This window comes from Pan paniscus, chromosome X (genome assembly GCF_029289425.2).
Source record: "Pan paniscus chromosome X, NHGRI_mPanPan1-v2.0_pri, whole genome shotgun sequence".
Classification (NCBI taxonomy): Eukaryota; Metazoa; Chordata; class Mammalia; order Primates; family Hominidae; genus Pan; species Pan paniscus.
The window spans coordinates 104994650-105015209 of NC_073272.2; the positions used below are offsets into that span (position 1 = coordinate 104994650).

Consider the following 20560-nt stretch of genomic DNA (forward strand, 5'->3'; position numbering starts at 1 on the left):
TTTATCGTATGGAGCTTTAGATTAAGTGGCCAGTAAATTGTGTACATCATAATACAGGATTAGGAAGACTATGTAGTTAATTGAGAAAGAGAGATTCCTTGCCTCAAGCAATTATCAGCTAATCACAATAAAAAAATGCCAAGTATTCCAAAGAATAATAGTACTTATGATGTGTTCAGAGATCAGCAATTTCTGCATTCATTCTGTGTTCAATTTATGAAATCTTCAAACTAGTCAACTACTTAGGCTAAGCTTGGCAAATCTCCATTCATGATTACAGGAAATTTTTAAGGTATTAACAGGATCTCTGGCTCTCCGTAAATCTGATTTGCTAAGTAAGGACCTCCATTTTGTCTTCTCACATGAAAGCTATTCCCAAGTCTTTCTTCCCAAAATCCTCAATTCCCTCAGAACAATAGGCAGTCTGTAATACTTGTACATCTGGGCACTTTCGGACAAAGAGCCATAAGGCTGTTATTGCTCTCTTTTGGAATTAGCTCATGAGCTTAGGTGATTTGGAAGAGGAAAGAGCCCATGGAATGGTTGCTACCCATTGACAAAATCCAGTGACTATTTCAGAACTTGAGAAGTATTTGGCATAAAATATTATTGTTTTAATTAATAAAATTGTGTTTTATTAATGGATGTGTGTGATCAATGTCACTTCTTTGCACAACTTCAGGGCATCCCATTAATATTATATGCTCCCAGGAATGCCATTCACATGGAAACTGATGTAAGTGTGCCCCTGGAGTTGGGCAATGAGATGGTATTGCCTGTTACCTTTGGCCATCTAGTATTTATTTCTTTTTCTAACACAACCTAAGTTTTCTTTAGGACAGTGGTTATTAAGCAGGTACAATGTTATTGCCCTCATTACATTTTGCCAATATCTTGAGACATTTCTAGTTTCACAACTGGGGGAAGGTCCTACTGGCATCTTTGGGTAGAGGCCAGGGAAGCTGCTAAACATCCAACAATGCATGGGACAGTCACCTACAACAAAGAATTTGCTGTTAGTGAATATTATCTCGCTGAGGTTGAAAAAAACTGCTTTTAGGAGATTCTTCTCTTCTTCATGATTTGCATATAATCTTTCCTAGGCCTGGAGCTCAAAACTTGTTCATTCAGCCTGTCATTCTGGGATTTTGAATCTTGATCAAAGTGAAACAAGGACAAAAAATTTAACCAAGATACAACACAATAAAAGAAAACATATTAAAAAAAAACAACAAAACCAGTTCAATTCAATGAGGGGATCAAGATGAAATTATTGTATAGTCTCTTTTGCTTGCATACCTAGACCTGGCCTGGTTTCTTTTCTGTTATTAAACCTAGTTCCCCAAACTTCCTGGCCATCCTTGAGATATACTTCTGATAAATTCCCTTTTGGCTTTAATTAGCAAAAGTTTGATTCTGTTCCTTGCAATCTAAGAATGCTATGGGAAGCACACTTTTTTAGAGAAAGAATACCACCGGGAAGTTAATTTGGAGATTGTGTTTATTTGTTCCCCAATGTCACATACTATCTTCTTTGCTGGATTATATGAGACATGATCTTTATCCTCCAGGAGCTTAAAAATATAGTTAGGAAGACAAGACATACCCATGTAATGTGAGGTTTAATTTGTATTCAAAGTAGTACATGTCATGAACCAAATGGGTGGTTCAAAGGAGTAGTCAATGCTTTAGGATTTAAGAGAGGAGAAAGATTAGCTTGGACTGTTATTAAGGAAGGCTTTCTGGAGGATTCAAGACTTAAACAAGTTTTTGGAGGATAGCTAGGACTTGGGATGAAAAAAAGAAAGGGGGAGGTCTTAGAGTGTTGTGGGCCTGGTGAAATCAGACAGAACTCAATTCAGGTCCCTTCTTTAGATTCAAGAATAAGCTGCTTGACTTTGGGCAAGTTATTTGTAAAATGTAATATAAAATGTCTTGAAACAGCCTAGAACAGTAGATATTAAGTAAATCATAACTATGGTAGCTGTTTTTATTTGTTACCAAACTTAGAGGAAGAGTTTAAGCCAAGATGCATAGTTGGAAATTAATGCGATGTGAATGAGGAAAGTAAGTTGTCTATAGCATCAATAAAATAGAAGATAGGTGGGTAAAAAGGCAGGAAAGGCTGGACACCGTGGCTCACACCTGTAATCCCAGCACTTTGGAAGGCCGAGGCGGGTGGATTACCTGAGGTCGGGAGTTCGAGACCAGCCTGACCAACATGGAGAAACCCTGTCTCTACTAAAAATACAAAATTAGCCGGGCGTGGTGGTGCATGCCTGTAATCCCGGCTACTCCAGAGGCTGAGGCAGGAGAATCGCTTCAACCCAGGAGGCAGAGATTAAGGTGAGCTGAGATTCTGCCATTGCACTCCAGCCTGGGCAACAAGAGTGAAACTACATCTCAAAAAATAAATAAAATAATAAAATAAAATAAAATATAAAATAAATAAAATAAAATAATGACAGGAAAGTTATTAAGGCTAGACTATGACTGCCTTTATGTTCCCAGGTGACAAGTTCAGAGTTTATCCTCCTGTAAATGTAGGAAACATTGGTAGGTTTTGAATGGTTAAATGTTATGACGAAAATAGTGATGTTAGAATGTGATTTTAATGCTGGTATGCTGAATGGATTTGGGAGGATCCATTTCATTGACCATAACATACAAATTCCAAAATAGCTTCATTCACAGAAATTAATGAGTTTCTGTCCTTCTACTCCCTCCCACTTGGTCTTTCTGGCCAATCTAATTAAACAGGTAAGTCAACAACAAAAGAGGACAATGAAAATTGTCATAACAGTAGGTAACACTTGGGCAATGTAGTCAAATTCATTTATTCAATTAAACAAATGAGTCTACTTATTTTTTATACTAAGTTCATGGAAATTGACCAATCATTTCAGTCAAACCAGTTGATCTGGTTGTATATATAGATAAAATCATTGCCTATCATGGAAAAGAACAAGTTATTTTGAGCATTCTTCTCAGGAAAGTTAGTGTCAAACGTATAAAACCTAGTTTTAGGAAGAAGAAGGCAGTAATAGTAGTAGCTTCACTAACACGTTAAGACTAGTGTCATGGTATACACAGTAGAGCAATTATATTTAAGGATAATTAAATATAAGCAGCTACTGAGGAAAGTGCATTGGAGAAATTGTACATTGAAACGTTAGTAACAAAATGTATCCTTTGCTCCCATTCTTTCAATCAAAGCATGAAGCTTAAGCAGCAAATTCAAAGATTAGCTCAGACCCCAATTAGTCCCCCTTGAGGTCCAGGATAAAATTCCTAATAAAATTGTAAATCTCTGCCCTGTTGTTTAGGGGACTTGGTATTGACAGTTCTTTCTTTCCTTTCACAATTAGTAACTGAGTTTCAGATGAGATTTAAAAATAAAAATGAACAAGAAATGAGCTTGCCTCCCTGTGGCAGCATGCACTCTAGCTAATCTGCAAATGCTATAATTATGCAAGGTGCTGATAGATTTGTCTCTGGGCTGGTGGTCAGGATCCAATTGAACTGCCGCAGTTGCTGCTTTATCATCACAAATGTTCTGCACTTCTTAGCAATTCTCAGGCCTAAACATGATATTGGAATTTAAAGAGGCACCATAGCCTTATATCCCATTGAGATGTGCTGGGTTAAGTGCCAGTTCATCTCTTTCCATTCACAGGTTTAGGGGGAAAAGGTGTATATGTGTGGGGTGTCCTACAGGGATCATGTTTCAACTGGCTGTTTGCCACAAAGCCATTCCCATTGGACTAGGAACGCTAGTGTAATTATTGTAGAGTCAAAGAGGCTAAAACCACTGACTCAGTACTGAGCTCTTTACCTGTCTACTGCCTACAACTTATATCCTGTTTTCCTATTCATCTTGCAAGTGGGGGCTTTTGGTCCCAAGGGGACACCAAATAAGACAATATAAGCTTCATTTAACTTCATATCTAAATTGGCCACATTTGTAACTGTCTTCTTTACCTTACAAGGTCATCATGAAGATAATATGAGCTAATGTATCTGAAAGCACTTTGAAACTTATGAACCACCTATAAATGTAAGATGCTTAAAATTATCATTAATATTAGTGAATGTCACTTCAGCAATTGATATTTAACAATAACAAAATTAGGGTAAATACATCCATAGTCCATGGCGGAAGATAAGGGAAGGGGAAAACAATGACCCCAAACTCATCCTGCTGAAAGCAGAGCAAGATTGTCATTTCCATACATGAAATACATTCCTTACAATTGCTTCCCACCTATCACATTCCAGTTAATTCATTTGGAAGAAGGAAATATTTTAAAATAAGATTGCCCAAGAATAGTTTCCAGCAAACTAAATGTCTATAATTTGGATGTGTAAGGTAAATTGACAATAATTCTATAAAGAAATCAAAATGGGTTTTTAATTAATAAAATGAAAAATGGCTGGATTTAATTTTAATTTTATTTATGTTTTGAATACATAGCATATGGGGATGGTTCAAAATATAAAGGCATATAGTGAAGATTAAATCTTCCTTCTGCCTGCCCATGACACCCTTTCCTTACCCACCACAGTTACTCAGCCATCCACTCCCTCTCTTCAGAGGACACCACTGTTACCAGTTGCACATGTATCCATCTAGAAATATTTCATACATATACAAACATTTATATATGCATATGTATGTTTTATACTCAAAATAGCATGCTGTGCATGCTATTTGGGACCTTGTTTTTTTCATTAAACAGTATGTCTTGGAAATATTTTCATATCTAATCTACAGATTTACCAAATTATTTTAAACAGCAGTATCATAATATGTCATTATATGAAATCACCACAATTGTAACAAGGCTCCTACTATTAGAAATTGAGGTTGTTTCCAATATTTTACTATTACACATAATAGCAAACTACAACAAAATTGAACATCTGATATAACTGGATTTTAAATTCAAACATATTCATTTTTTTTAAAGTAGATCCCTCATGTTTCCAATAATATTTAAAAATCAGATTATTAAGAGTAACTGTAGTATTTATGAAATGAAGACTAGACATTATATTAGTAGGTCTAAATTATGCCAAAGTCAATTAAAACAAAAATGTTGTTCAATTCCATAAGGACAATACATATTGTATGTCATCTTGAATGATGTGTTGGAAAAATGAAGGCAATTAATTCACTGAAATTTTTCCACTTCAGGCAGCTCAGGTATTAGGAAGAGAAAGCTAATGTGCCATAAAGCTCTTTCCTAAGTATATTTCTGGTGCATTTGTTTATTATCAACAACTATTTTGGGAATCTCTCCAAATTTGTATAGTTCCCTAACCTTACCTGTCCTGTAATCAACTTTTATTTCTCTCTTTCGCTTCTAAATATTCTTCAAATAGTATGAGATCTTCTCTCATGTTGGCAGGGAATTCCTAAGCTAGTCAATGGTGGCTTAATCATTATAGCACAATCCTATGCTATTCCTCCTGTGAATTATAAAGAAGTATAAAACATTTCTTTTTAGTAGGTAAGAGTTCAGTTGGATACTTGAAGCAAGACATAAATACAGAATCAGTTAAAGGGAATTCAGGATATAAACAATAGTTTGATATAAGTAAGGGTTGTTTTATGACAACAATACACATGACATTATGTATCTGCATGCTGAGTCCTCTCATTTCTTTCTTCCAGGTGCCTCTCAGATTTGTCCTCTCATTAAAAAAAAAAAAAAAAATTCCCCAAACTCCAACCTGGTGTGACTGCTCACCACCACCCATCCCCACACACTGCAGCATTGTTTCCTCAACCTCTTAGTTTTTGTTCTCTCAGCCCATTCCACATATCAAGCCAATAATCATTAGACATCACTTCCTTTGAGTCATTTTTTGTTTCAAGATCTACAATGACACTCCAGCCTAGAACATCATGTCCAAATTCCTCTGCCTGTTACTCAGAGTCCTCCAGAATTCAGCCCCATCCAATCTATCTAGTTTCATTTTTAATTCATGGTGCTCACAAAACCCCTTCTCATCAGGCTCATTTTCCTCAAAGCATATTATGCTTGTGAAGTTCTACTTTTGTGCCTTGGTTTATGTTGTTAATCTTTCCTGATAATCTTTTGAAAATCTTTTTGAGAATCTTCTGAGAATCTTTTCTTCTTTACTCTCTGCCTTTCCAAATCTTCTCCACTCTCTGCCTTTCCAAATTTTCTCCATCCCTTAAGTTTCGTATGGAGATCCATTCTCTTCATAAAACTTTCCCCAAACCTTCCAGCGAATATTAACCTCTCCTTTCTCCATTTCTTTACCACCTATATATAGCCTTATAGCTCAAATGCTACATTCTATGTTCCATTCTCTATTATGGTGTGCTAGTCCTGTGTTCATAGTCCTGTGTTATAAATTGAGGGCAAAGATAAAGACTTTACTTTCTTTCCCTTTAGTAGCTAGCACAAGACTTGGAGTACAAAAGATGCTTAATTGGTATTTTTGATCAATTATCCTAATGAAGATATCATTGCTTTATTATATTGTTTTGGAGGTTGCAGTGGAGAGTGGGGGATAATTCAGAGGTTTAGAAGATTCGTGTCACTAAAAATGTCCGTTAGGGTAATATTTCATTGAGAATACCACTACCAAGCATATATGAGGATTTACTATTTCTCGATTATACTTTTAAAATATATATTTCTTTATACTTACAAATTTATAAAAACCACCCAAAATAGTCCATTTGTTTCATCTTGTTGGAAAATGTAGTTGTCAAAATGGCCTATTTACAGTGAATCAATGGTGCTCTAAATGTGCTGGGAAATGGATATTGTATGGATAGAGTAACAACCCAAGTAGGAAGTAGGAACACTGTCTAATAAATGTTTACACACCATCAAGTCTACAAACATTAAATATCATACATGATAGAATCTTTCTCATCCTGTAATTTATCTCAATTTTTCCATTACTTTCTTTCATTTTCTCTTCTAGCTTTACTCACAGACAAGCCTCCCAAGCCATTGTTCCCCATGGAGAATCAGCCAAGTGTTATAGATGTCCAGCTGGGTAAGTCCCCTCCTTGGAATAACACTTCCTAAATTTGCCCTCTGTTAACAGATGGGGAAAATTGCATGAACCAGGAAAGGTTTATTGCCACTGTTATTACATGCAAATCAATTTGTGTTCTGCTCATTTATAACCCTGGAGTTCAGTGCAATAGCAGTTTAAGGAAATGAGTTTGTATTGCATCAAAAAATGGTAATACTAATTAGTTACACTGGGTATTAAGTGTGCTGTATGACAGAACTTTTTAATTCTGTGATTGATAGATTCATGAGTGTCTTGCATTGGTGATTGGTACAGAAAACTTTTCATACATGTCAGCCAAAATTTTTATTTGGACAGCATTAACTCCTGGAGACCAAGCACTTCTTAAAATAAAATACAGGCCTTCGGTTTCGCCTTTAAAATGATTTGATAATATTATTTTCAATATCACAATCCAGGGTCATTTAAAACTTGTTTTTAGGTTGGGATCCTGAATATTTATGAATCATATGATGTTGGGAAAAGTGACAAGTTGACTTATGAGTGCTATTGTCTTTTTACACACTCAAATAAGAACACAAGGTGTTACGCCTCTTTTTAGAGCTCCTACTGCTAATCCTTGTAATTTTAAGTACTGTAAGCTAAAAACTCAGAGGCCTGCTAGGATCTCTTTCAAATTGTGGCCTTTAATTTAAATCATGCCCTTTAACATTTGCGAGATTTCATCTGTCTTGGATTTCATTCTAGTATTCTAAATTTCTTCAATTCTAAATAGAAGAACCACAAGAGAACTGAGTAAATATGCTTGAAATGTATTGGGCTTACACTGAATATATGATTTTTTGATATTTGTGACCATTGTGGTCTATATCCATTATACAGCCAGGGAAGACAAATTGATCCCAATTTTCACTCATTTAGAAAGGTTTTTGTTTTTGTTTAATTTTTAATTATTGTGGGTACCTAGTAGGTGTGTATATTTATAGAGTACATGAAATATTTTGATACAGGTATACAATGTACAATAATCACATCAGGGTAAATGGGGTGTCCATCACCTCAAACATTTATTCTTTCTTTGTGTTACAAGCAGTCCGGTTATAATATTTTAGTTATTTTAAGATGTACAATAAATTACTGTTGACTGTAGTCACCCTGTTGTGCTATTAAATACTAGATCTTACTGATTCTAACTATATTTGCATGCCCATTAACCATTCCTACTTCCACCACACCCAAAACCCTTCCTAGCCTCTGGTAGCTATCATTCTACTCTCTATCTCCATGAGTTCAATTGTTTTAATTTTTTAGTTCCCCAAAATAAGTGAGAACGTGTGAAATTCGTCTTTCTGTGCATGGTTCATTTCACTTAATGTAATGGCCTCCAGTTTCATCCATGTTGTTGCAAATCACTGGACCTCGTTCTTTTTTATGACTGAATAGTATTCCATTGTGTATATGTACCACATTTTCTTTATCCATCTGTCTGTTGATGGACACTTAGGTTGCTTCCAAATCTTGGCTATTGTGAATAGTGCTGTAATAAACATGGGAGTACAGATATCTTTTTGATATAATGATTTCCTTTCTTTTGGGTATATGCCTAGCTGTGGGATTGCTGGATCATATGGTAGCTCTATTTTTAGTTTACTGAGGAACCTCCAAACCATTCTCCACAGTGGTTGTACTAATTTACATTCCCACTAACAGTGGACATTTGGGTTCCCTTTGCTCCATATCCTCTCCAGCATTTGTTATTGCCTCTCTTTTGGATGAAAGCCATTTTAACTAGGGTGAGATGATACCTCCTTGTAGTTTTTGGAAGTTTTGACTCAACTTTTGATCTTTATAATTCAATTGGGATTGTTGAAAGCTTATTTATATCTTGAAAATAAGAGACAGAAAATTATATTCCTAATGTTCACTTTTCCAAAATGAAATATAGCAAATAGTAGTTTTTAAATAAGCCTAGCAATGTGAGTACCAAAGTTAAGCATTTTAAACAAAACAAAAAGAAATTAATAAACATGTTATCAAGAGTGGACTGTGCAAATGGTAAATATTTGGAAATAATGAAGTATTAGACTGTGGCTCTTGTTATGTCCCCTATATTGTTTTGCAGTCATTATATTTTGTTAGAGCCAAATATAGATATGCTGATACCCTTACTGACTGTATGATACATTTTACTTACATTTATCTACCTTGAACTGGGATAAAAATATTCCAAGGGAACTTTGTGGTTCCAGGGGTTACATGGAGCCATATGACGGTCTTGTATCATTAGTTTACATGGAAATTCAAGTGGATAAATTGATTTCATTTGGTATGAAAACAATTTATCCACATATATATCTATATATCTATATCTATCTATCTATCTATCTATCTATCTATCTATCTATCTATCTATATGTAGAAAGCAACATTTGCATGATAAAATGTACATGATAAGCCCAGGCCCTGTGGCTCATGCTTGTAATCCCAGCACTTTGGGAGGCTGAGGAGGGCAGATCACAAGGTCAGGAGATCGAGACCATCCTGATTAACACGGTGAAACCCCGTCTCTACAAAAAATACAAAAAAGTAGCCAGGCATGGTGGTAGGCACCTGCATTCCCAGCTACTCGGGAGGCTGAGGCAGGAGAATGGTGTGAACCCTGGAGGTGGAGCTTGCAGTGAGCTGAGATCATGCCACTGCACTCCAGCCTGGGCGACAGAGCAAGACTCCATCTCAAAAAAAAAAAAAATAGTACTTGATAAGATACACAAATAAAATGTGAGTAAATTTTATGTTTGTGGTCCCTGGAGGAATACCTTCTGTACTCTCCTCTGCTATTAGGCACACAACAGCAAAGTTTGAAAAGTATTGATCCAAAGCAAGGAGAAGGACCATTGTAGAAGATACATTCCATTCAGATTCACTGGGTGTAACACCTGTATGTACTGTTCAGGACATCTACAAGATATGCACTTTGTATAAACCTGTATTCTAACATAGATATATATGCCAAAATACCCTACCAAATACTACCATCCTATAAGATTACTAAAATAATTTACTTCCAATTTACATTAGATGTAAGGCTGAACTTTTCGGGTTTTAGTTTGTAACACAATTGGAAACAACTTTATTGACAGAAAGATGGAGACCTGCTTATTTTTCATCCCAGAAAGGCTGTTACTCTGAGATGTTAAACAACCATATAATTCAGAGAAAGAAAAGCAAAATCAGTCAAACCAGATCTTTGGTGTTTCAAGGAGCACATGACTGATTAATTTTAAGTGATTTTAACTCTTTCATGGATTTATTTAGTACCATTTATTCACAATTGGAAATCCTTTTGTAAGTTGCTCTCATACCTCAATAGTCAGATGACATTATGAGCACTATAAATGTCAAAGAGCTCCTCCGTGTGAGTGGGAGTTCTGCAGTCAGAATCATGAGGCATTAGAAAACACCACGTGTAAAAAAGAGATAGAGAAAGATAACTGGGACTACTGGATATCTCTGTCTATGTCTGGAAAACTTGAAGAATTCAGTAAGGTAATGAAAACTGGAAATTGTTTTCCTTCAGTTTCTGAAGTTTATCAAACACATTCAATTCTGGACATCCTCAAGCTAGAACTAAAATTAGAGCTGCCAAGAAATACGAAAATCCAATCCATATGGCTAAACACATTATCAACTTTGGGTTTCCCAAATCACATTACTTAAAATTTTAGACAACATCATGGTAGATTAAAGGTGGCCATAGATTTTTGGCTACTCCTAATATCTAAACTTGATTTTTCATTCTTCTCCCGTTGAATCTGGGTTGGCCGTCGGGACACACTTGACCAATAGAGTGTGGCAAAAGTGATGTTCTGAAATTTTAGAGGCTGAATCAAAAGAAACTTGCAACTTCTGTCCCAGTGTTTTGGTCCACTCTGAAACCACCATGCTGTTTGAAGTTTAAGCCACATAGAGAGGCACTAGAGGATGAGACACAATATGGTGGGAGAGAGAGGTCAACTAGCACCAAGACACCAATATAAGTGAAGAAGATATCTTGAAAGTGGATCCTCCAGCCCTAGCTTCCCTGGCTTATGCCATGTAGATCACAGACAAACCACTGAGCTGAACTCTTCTCAAATTTATGACCCCAAAATTCATGAGCAAAGTAAAGTGATTGTCATTTGCCATTAAGTTAGGGGTAGTTTGTTAAGTAATTAGTAGATAACCTGAAAAACGTTAATCAGTTTATCTAGAGCATTATTAATTTTATTTTTCCCATGGACAAGAATTTCATGCAGCAATTTTATGCAAAATGAGACACGTTTTAGGAAATACTTGAGTATCAGCTTCAAGGTAGTTTTAGAAAACATGGTCTGGAATAAGTGTTTATGTGTTCATTTGAGGGTTACACTCTGTTCTCAGTTCTGAATATTTCTAAAAGGAATTCATTAAATGAAAAATTTCAGTAGAAATAAATACTTTTCATGCATGGAGTTGGCATCAGTACAGATATTTTGTTATGTCTCTAGAGAAAAATAAACATCTTGACTTTCTCCTATAGTGGAAGCCATTAGTCATCTGCAAAGTTCTAGAAATTTAGATACGTTTTTGCTGATTTAGTGATGACAGTTTGGTTGTTGCTAAATTGTGTTCACATTGTAATACTGAAAGAAGATTAATCTTTACCAAATAACCATATATTTTGAGATGATAAACACATTCTTAACAAAATAATCTGAAAACTATTGCTCTCACAAAACAAGTCTATGCAACTAACGTTCCCTGTGGTAATGTATGATATATAAAAGATAAAACAATGTACAACACATACGTGCAAAATTCCAATTTGGTCCTGTTATCCTTTATTTTTTCTCTCTCTGAAGGTAAATTTAGCTTTAAATTCGAGAAATAAACCTTGACTATACCAGGGCTAATTCTTTTCTCAGCAGTTGAAAAAAAAATATTTTCAGTAATTTTTTCTAAGTAAAACAACACTGTATTACAATATATAAACTTATTTTACACCTTTAATACAAATTTATTAAAATATTATAAGGACATGTGCCCCATTTGAAATATATTCATGCTAGATAGACCCTTTTTCATAAACTACTTCTTTTCATGAGACCCAAATGCATGCTTTACAAACTGTAACACACTCCTGGAAGCTTTGAAAAAGTCATGAACAAATTTGCATGAAAGATTTGAGATCTGCTATCTAATTTTAATTAAAGGTGAGTTTCAAAATGTGCTCTGTTCTTCTGACTGATGATAATAATTTTCTTTTCCTTCCTTCCTTCCTTTCTTTCTCTTTCTCTTTCTTTCTTTCTTTCTTTTTCCTTCCTTCCTTCCTTCCTTCCTTCCTTCCTTCCTTCCTTCCTTCTTTCTTTCTTTCTTTCTTTCTTTCTTTCTTTCTTTCTCTCTCTCTCTCTCTTTCTTTTTCTTTCTTTTTTTTTTCTTGAGATGAAGCCTTGCTCTGTCACCCGGGGTAGAGTGCAGTGGCACGATCTCGACTCACTGCAACCTCCGCCTCCCGGGTTCAAGTGATTCTCCTGTCTCAGCCTCCCAAGCAGCTGGAATCACAGTCAGGTGCCACCACGCCCAGATAATTTTTGCATTTTTAGTAGACATTGGGTTTCGCTGTGTTGGCCAGGCTGGTCTCAAACTCCTGAACTCAGGTGATCCACCTGCCTCGGCCTCCCAAAGTGCTGGGATTACAGGCATGAGCCATCGAGCCTGGCCGATAATTTTCTTCTTGGAAGTTTTTTAAAACCTGAAATAAGCTAGACAGCATTATGCAGAAAATACATATAAACATTTACTTTGTCTTTCTGTGTGAATCAAAAAGGAGGCCTGGGGGGCCTAAGGTAGATCAGAAAAACCCAGACAAGTAGAACATCCAAGCTAATTGGATTACTTTTGATGTTTCAAAAAGCCAATAGTTCATTTCTAGACAAATCTGATCCAGTATAAAAGATTCTTTTTCTTTTCTATTCTCATTCAGAATTTATTTTTACAGGCTATTCAAATTCATATTTCATGAGTGTGTTATATGCTATTGGCTCAAACTGTCTCTATATATGTAAGAAGTGTTAATCTTCATCAGAAATCGATTTCCCTAGCATATCAGTTTCTACTGAAAATTATATCAGATCCCTTAAGAGACCAGTGTAAAAGACTCTACAAGAGAATATATCAAAATATAACATTTAATTCAATACTCAGGACTAGAAGGCAAACAAATACCCAGTTTAATCCCAAATTAGGAAATAAGCTATTCAACTAAATTTATGTTTTTTATAAAACATTGTTTACCTAAAAACATTTATTGAGTTCTTACCGGATGCCAGCATATTAGATCCTGAAAATACAGAGGTGAATTAAATGAATTTCTTGGCCTTAAGGAGTTCTCAATCTAGTGGGGAAACAGATGTGCATAAGTAGAATTGCATCGCAATATGAGAACTGCCAAAAGAGGGAAAAAGGAAAATGATTTTTCTTGTGGCAGGACCTCATGTTCTATATGCTTAGGCTTTCACTAAATACAATGACAAAACTCTGTAGCTTCAACCCAATTACTAGATTTATCTGAAAATAAGAATTACCAAGAATAGAACCTTTTGAAATCATAAATTGTCCACCATTTGCTTTAATGTGGCAAATACTAAAAATGGAAATTTATGATACCCTTGAATCAATTAAGTTTAACAAAATTAATCAACTCCTTCTAAAGTTAAAATAAAATGAACAATCCAAAGCAAGTCAACAACTGAGCTAAATGTCAAACCAGAATTATTGTATTTTTTATTTTTTTATTTTTTATTTTTTTATACTTTAAGAAGAAAATGTGGCACATATACACCATGGAATACTATGCAGCCATAAAAAAGGATGAGTTCATGTCCTTTGTAGGGACATGGATGAAGTAGAATTATTGTTAATGCAAATAGTAATACATGGTTATTTCATTAGCTGGAGTCATAACTTGGTATATGCATTGTGTGCATAATGGTGGAAGCAAGGGATTTTTTAAATTTTTGTATCATATTCTTACCCTCTTAGTTTCAAATAACTCCTTAAAAACTTTTACGTAATCTTGAATAACTGAACACTATGGAGACTTTGGAGAGTAAGAAGGAGGGTATTATGAACTAACTCAGTTTTCTTGGCACACATAATGGGAGCTAGTTCATGGCAGAATTTCCTCACCCTTGTAGACATTCTAGGGTTAGTGAGTTGTTTCCAAAAGACCTATTTATTCAGGATAACACACACAAGCTTAGCATGAGCTACCCCAAACTGAAAACCATTCTATTGCCCAGATCATATACCATGTGCATTATTTACAACTTTGGAAAATCTGGGCCAAGCCTTTTCCTTAAGAGTTGGCTGCAGTATTGAGTGAGACTGAAACTGGTTCCCTTACTTTGTCTAAGTTTCTATAACAGCTGTGCTTGTTTTGAGATTTTTAAGAATGAAATGGGAAAAAAGTTAACAGTTTACTAAATAGTGTCTGTTATAATCTAACAATGTGATTACAAACATCTCTTAAATAGCATGATTGTTAACCAGTCCTCTATGCATACATTGGTGTTTGGGGGCATTGCTTAGAATTATGTCTTATTGAGATACTGATACAAGTTTGATGGTGTTTCATCATATTTTTAAAAAGCCAAAACCATTATTTCATATATTTGAAACCAAAATTATTTGAGAATTTACTAGGTACTAGGCACTAAAATGGGTATTTGCACATACAGTGTCTTATTACTCATAAGAGCTCAAAGTAGTAGTAGATATTGTTGAATTATTTTGCAGATGAGGAAACGTAACCACAGACAGGTGAAATAGCTTACATGATGTTACATAATTAGTAAGTGACAAAGATGGGATTTCAACAAGATCTGTTTCACTCCAAAGTTTTTTCTTTTTATTATAGCACACTGGGTATGGTAACATTATCTAGACCCCAAACTCTATCCTAGGAAAAAACTATCATTCTAATAAGGACAGCTAAATAATATTAACAACTATAGTAATTATTATTTAATAACAGCTCTACTATTACAAATAATAATGTTATTACTCTTAGTATAATTTAATAACATTTCTAGTACTGCTAAGAATAGCAATTATTATTATAATCTTATTTAATAATAATTCTACTACTACTAATAATTATTATTATTTGTAGTGATAATATCAGTAGTAGTAGTAGTGGCAGTGGTGGTGGTGGTGGAGCTGTCACTTATTGATTGCTTACAGGGTACTAGGCACTATATTAAATACTTTATATAGCTTATTTTATTTAATTTTCCCAGCAACTCTTTGTGATAAACCCAACTACTTGCCTCATTTTAACAGTTTTATTATTATATTAGTCATATACCGTACAATTGGCAATTTAAAACATCCATTTCAATGATTTTTGATCTATTCACGATGTTGTGCAAGCATCACCAGAATTTCATAACATTTTCAACACCCCAGAAAGAAACTCTGTACCCATTGACAGTCACTCCTCAGTCCCTCAGCCTCACCCCATCCTCAGCTTTAGGTAGTTATTAATCAACTATCTGTAACTATAGATTTGCCTATTCTGGATATTTAATATGAATAAAATATGTAACATGTGGTCTTTTGTGATAGGCTTCTTACATTTAGCATAGTGTTATCAAGGTTCAGTCATTGTTATTGCATGTATAAGTACTTCACTCCTTTTCATTGCTAAATAATAATCGACCACATTTTATTTATTCATTAGTTAGTTGATTGACATTTTGATCATTTGTATTCTGTGGCTCTTATGAACAATGCTGCTGTGAGCATTCATGTACAAATTTATGTGTGGACATATGTTTCCATTTCTCTTGTGTATACCTAGGAGTAGAATTGGTGGGTCATTCGGTCATTCTATGTCTAACCTTTTGAGGAACTACCAGACTGCTTTCCAAAGAGACTGTACCATTTTACATTCCTATCAGTAATGCAGAGGTTCCAATTTCTCTACATTCTTGAAAGCACTTGTTATTTTTTTATTTTTAACATAATTATTCTAATGTGTATGTGGTACTATTGTGGTTGAAATTGTGTTTTTTATTTATATTTCCCTAATGGTTAATTATATTGAGCATCTTTTCATGTGCTTGTTGGCCATTTGTATGTCTTTGGAAAAATGTCTATGGCCCCTTTTTTAAATGAGGAAAATGGGCTCAGAGAATTTATACAACTTGTCCCAGCTAGTAAGCAGCTTGAAAGTAGTGAAGCTAAAGTTGTCACTCTTAAACCTTGCCGTATTCCTACTAATATTAGTAGTATTGTTTACAAGGTCCTCTTGTACTTCTGCTCTTTCTTAAAATAGATTTTTGGACAGAATGTGAGTGATCATGTATATGGAAGTTAAAGGGGTGTCTAGTGTGAATTGATTCAGTGAGAAAATAGAAATTATTAAGAGCATTGCTTTAACTTTAAATCTTTGTAACTCAAGCCACAACTCCTTTTTAAATACCAAACTAATTTGTAAGCAGTACATATGCCTGAAAACTAGCTGTGAAGCACAAGACAATATAGGAAAGTTTTCTGGAGGGATTTACAGTATACTTAAATGGCCCAAAATTGTATGTAACCCAGTATCTGAACAGAGATCAAGAAACTAATTTGTATCATTCAACAATAGGAAGTATAGATTAAAGAGACTTTAAAAATAAGTTAGAGAACTCTCCACTGTTTGAATTTATTAGGAATAAGTGTCAACTGAGTGCACTGTTCCCCAAAAGCATATGATATCTGTGTTGATATCAATACCATCAGCTTTGCAGCACTTCTCAGCAGCTTCATCTTCTAACCCATCTTATTCAGTGGGTTATAGATGCTTTTTAAAGATCTGGAAAAGAAAAAAAAAATAACGCTACAAATTTTGACTATGTCTAAAATGCCACATGAACTGGGAAAAAATAGAATTATTTATGATCTCTTTTAATTCAAATATTTTATATAATTTTATGTAAATAAAGGCAGATTTTATAGATGAACTTGTAGAAAATTGAGTAAGCTATTATCTTGCTTATTCATAATTGAGGTAGAAGGGTATTCTCATAATTGAGGTAGAAGGGTAGCTTTGTATCATTTAGACAATTCCATTAATTGTCCTCTATACTTCATTTAAATAAATTTGGCTTAAACTTTGGAAGATCTTTTGCTCCTTTAATAATAGCTCTTTCCAGAAATTACTTAGATATATCAGAGTGGGATATAAATTTTGGTCCCTTTTTGGGGGGTCAGGGTCTCGCTCTGTCACCCAGGCTAGAGTGCAGTGGCATGATTCTGGCTCACTGCAGCCGCAAACTCCTGGGCTCAAGTGATCCTCCTGTCTCAGCTTCCTAAGTAGCTGGGACTACAGGGACACATCACTATGCCTGGTGAAGTATTTTTTAACATTTTTCGTTGAGACAGAGTCTACACAGAATAAGGACAAGGCAGGAGATCTGGGAAAAAATACTCAGAGATCTGTGAAACTACAACTAGTAGTTTATGTTCAAAGTAGTAACTTGGAGTTTGGAAGCTTAGAGGTTGCAGAAGCCCCGGCAAGGTGGTAAGCAAAGAAGTCACGTCAGAAAAAAAACTGATCTTGGGTTTCTAGCAAGGTGGAAAAGTCAAAGGCTGAAAGCCATCACAAATCAGGCAACAAATGGATACTGAAAGATCAAAGACAATAGTACTAAACCTGTAAGAGTTTGCTCGATTCCCACAAGAGAAAGGTATTGTCACTGTGAACATAGCCACTGAAAAGTAAAGTTTGAAAGAACTGGGTCTTAGAGTGATGCAAAAGAGGGCACACCTGGCAATTAAGATCAGTTAAAGCAAGTCCTTTGGCTGAAAAAAAGGAACTCCTTCAAAAAGAGTATAATGTAAAATAAACTTGGCCTGATACCAGTTCTAATGAAAAGTCTAGTCTTTACCAATATCTGAATTTCAAAAAAACTGAAGTAATAGTATATTCATCAAGTCCACATAAAAGCTTTGATTTTGTTTACAAATGCAATATTAACCTAGGAATAGAGCCTATGTATATTGAAATGTGGTGTACATTTGTAAGACACTTATTTTCCAAGAACAAGAGGAGCTCTGACTCACTGAGGGCCTGTATCAATTTCATTTATTTTCCTTAGTTGTGAAGGTGTTGACTGTATATCTGTTACTATAGTGATGATTTTACATTTGTTGTCAAGTTGTTTGATGAAATTGTAACTTGGTGAGATGATAATCATGGTGTGTCTTAAGGCTGATTGTTGGCAAAAGAACAAAAATAATGTGAACATGTGATGGAGAGGGGGCCTACAACAAAGGAGAGGGAAAATTGTGTCAAGGTACAATTTGAAAACTGCTGTAAACCAAAAATAAAATTCTAGACGTCTCTCCCCACCACAACCATCTGAGTGGACTCCTCCTCTCGGCCAGGGCGTTCCAAAGTTAGCATGAAAAACTGGTTCAGGCCATGACAGGAAGGGAGGACTGGACATGTCTCATTATACTCTACTCCCTTTTAGAATTCAGGAAAAGCTGACCAGCATTTAACATCAACACAGACCTTAAGTCTGATAAGAAACATATACAATCTATTCTCTCTGAAGCCTGCTTCCTGGAGGCTTCATCTGCATGATAAACCTTTGATCTCCATAGCCCCTTATTGTGACCCACACATTCTTTGTGATTGATAATAACTTTCAACCAGTTGCCAATCAGAACATTTTAAAATCTACCTATAAACTGGAAGTCCCCTGCTTCGAGTTATCCTGCCATTCCAGAACAAACCAGTGTGTATCTTACATGATTGATATCTCATGTCTTCCTAAAATGTATAAAGGTTGTGCCCTGACCCACCTTGGGCACATGTTCTCAGGATTTCCTGAGGGCTGTGTCACAGGCCATTGGTCACTTACATTTGGCTCAGAATAAATCTCTTCAAATGTTTTACAGAGTTTGATTCTTTGTGTTGACACTCTCTTAGCTCAATTATGGGAAAATGAAAGTTCTTTAGAAAGAAAGAGAATCATGCTAACTTTACATAAGATAATTAAGGAAGGTGAAGGGTTAACTTTAACAATAGTACCTCATATTTATGCAGTATGTATTTCCAAGGCATTCAAAGCATGTTTTCAGGCATCATTTAATTAATTTCTTTGGTAGTTCTGTAAAGTATGATGAGTGTAAGATATCATTCATTAACCATTGACACGTGTAGTGATTAAGGTTCTTTGTGACACCCACAGGCAGTTTAATTGAGCATGCTAGTGAGGAATCAGCTAGATCAATAGTGAATAAATGATTGTTAGCCTGATCATTATTAGTCAGATCAGAATTTCTGTAACTCTACTATTATGTATGTACACATATGACTGCTATTATATATATGTAAAATTTATAGCAGGGATGATGTGTGTACTCACTTCTGTCTGTGTTTCCACTTCCTTTCTCAGTCAAGTGGTTTGCTTATTAACCTAATAATAGCCATTCTCATGAGTGACCACTTTGTATATAAAGTAGCTCTTAAACTTTACAGATTACTACTCTGCTTGCATTTACTTTTTGGTTCTCAATGTTGATTCCTGTGATTTTAGTTTTTATATTCTTTTGATGTACAAAGAATTCTTAAATATATTTATTGGGTATATATGACATTTAAAACCATATAATCTATAGTGATCAGATGAAGGCAATTAGCCAGTGAAATGTAAATCAAAATCACAATAAAGTATCATATCATCTCAGTTAGGATGGCTATTATTAGCAGGACAAAAAATAACAAATGCTGGTGAGGATTAGAAGATACTACTATGAACAATTATAAAAACTGAAGAACTTTGTCAACAAATTCGAAAACCTAGAGGAGAGGGATAAATTCCTAGATACATACAACCTACCAACCTATCATTGAACCAGAAATATGTAGAAAACTTGAACAGACAAATAATGAGTAAGGATATTGAATCAGTAATAAAACCCCCCAACAAAGAAGATCCCATGACCAGATGGCATTACTGGATAATTCTACTAAGAACTAATTGACAATACTAATAATAAATGTTAATTAAATTCATTAACAATAACTAAAGAAGAATTAATTCCAACTTCTCTTAAACTCTTCCAGAAAATTGACGAGGAGGGAATTCTTTCAAACTCATTCAGCATTACCTTAATACTAAGGCCAGACAAAGACACTAAAAGAAAAGAAAACTACAGGCTAATAACTCTGATCAATATAAATGCCAAAGTCTTCAACAAAATACTAGCAAACTGAATTCGACACCACATTAAAAGGATCATACATTATGACCAAGTGAGATTTAACCCCAGAATGCAAGGAAGTTTCAACATATGAAAATCAATCAATGTGATATACCACATTAGCAGAACAAAAGATAAAAATCTTTAGAACACATGAATATCTCAATAGATACATACAAAGCATGTGACAAAATTCAACAACCTTTCATGATAAAAACACTCAACAGAATGAAAGCCATATATGAAAATAGTC

General features: G+C 34.9%; 1 protein-coding gene across 1 annotated transcript in view; it reads left to right on the forward strand.

Annotated features, from left to right (window-relative positions):
* IL1RAPL2 (interleukin 1 receptor accessory protein like 2) overlaps positions 1 to 20560 on the forward strand; it is a 570279-nt gene that overhangs the window by 277154 nt on the left and 272565 nt on the right. Inside the window, exon 4 of the mRNA XM_055106207.1 lies at positions 6970 to 7044. Coding sequence (XP_054962182.1) covers positions 6970 to 7044 — 75 coding nt within the window. The remainder of the gene's footprint in view (positions 1 to 6969; positions 7045 to 20560) is intronic.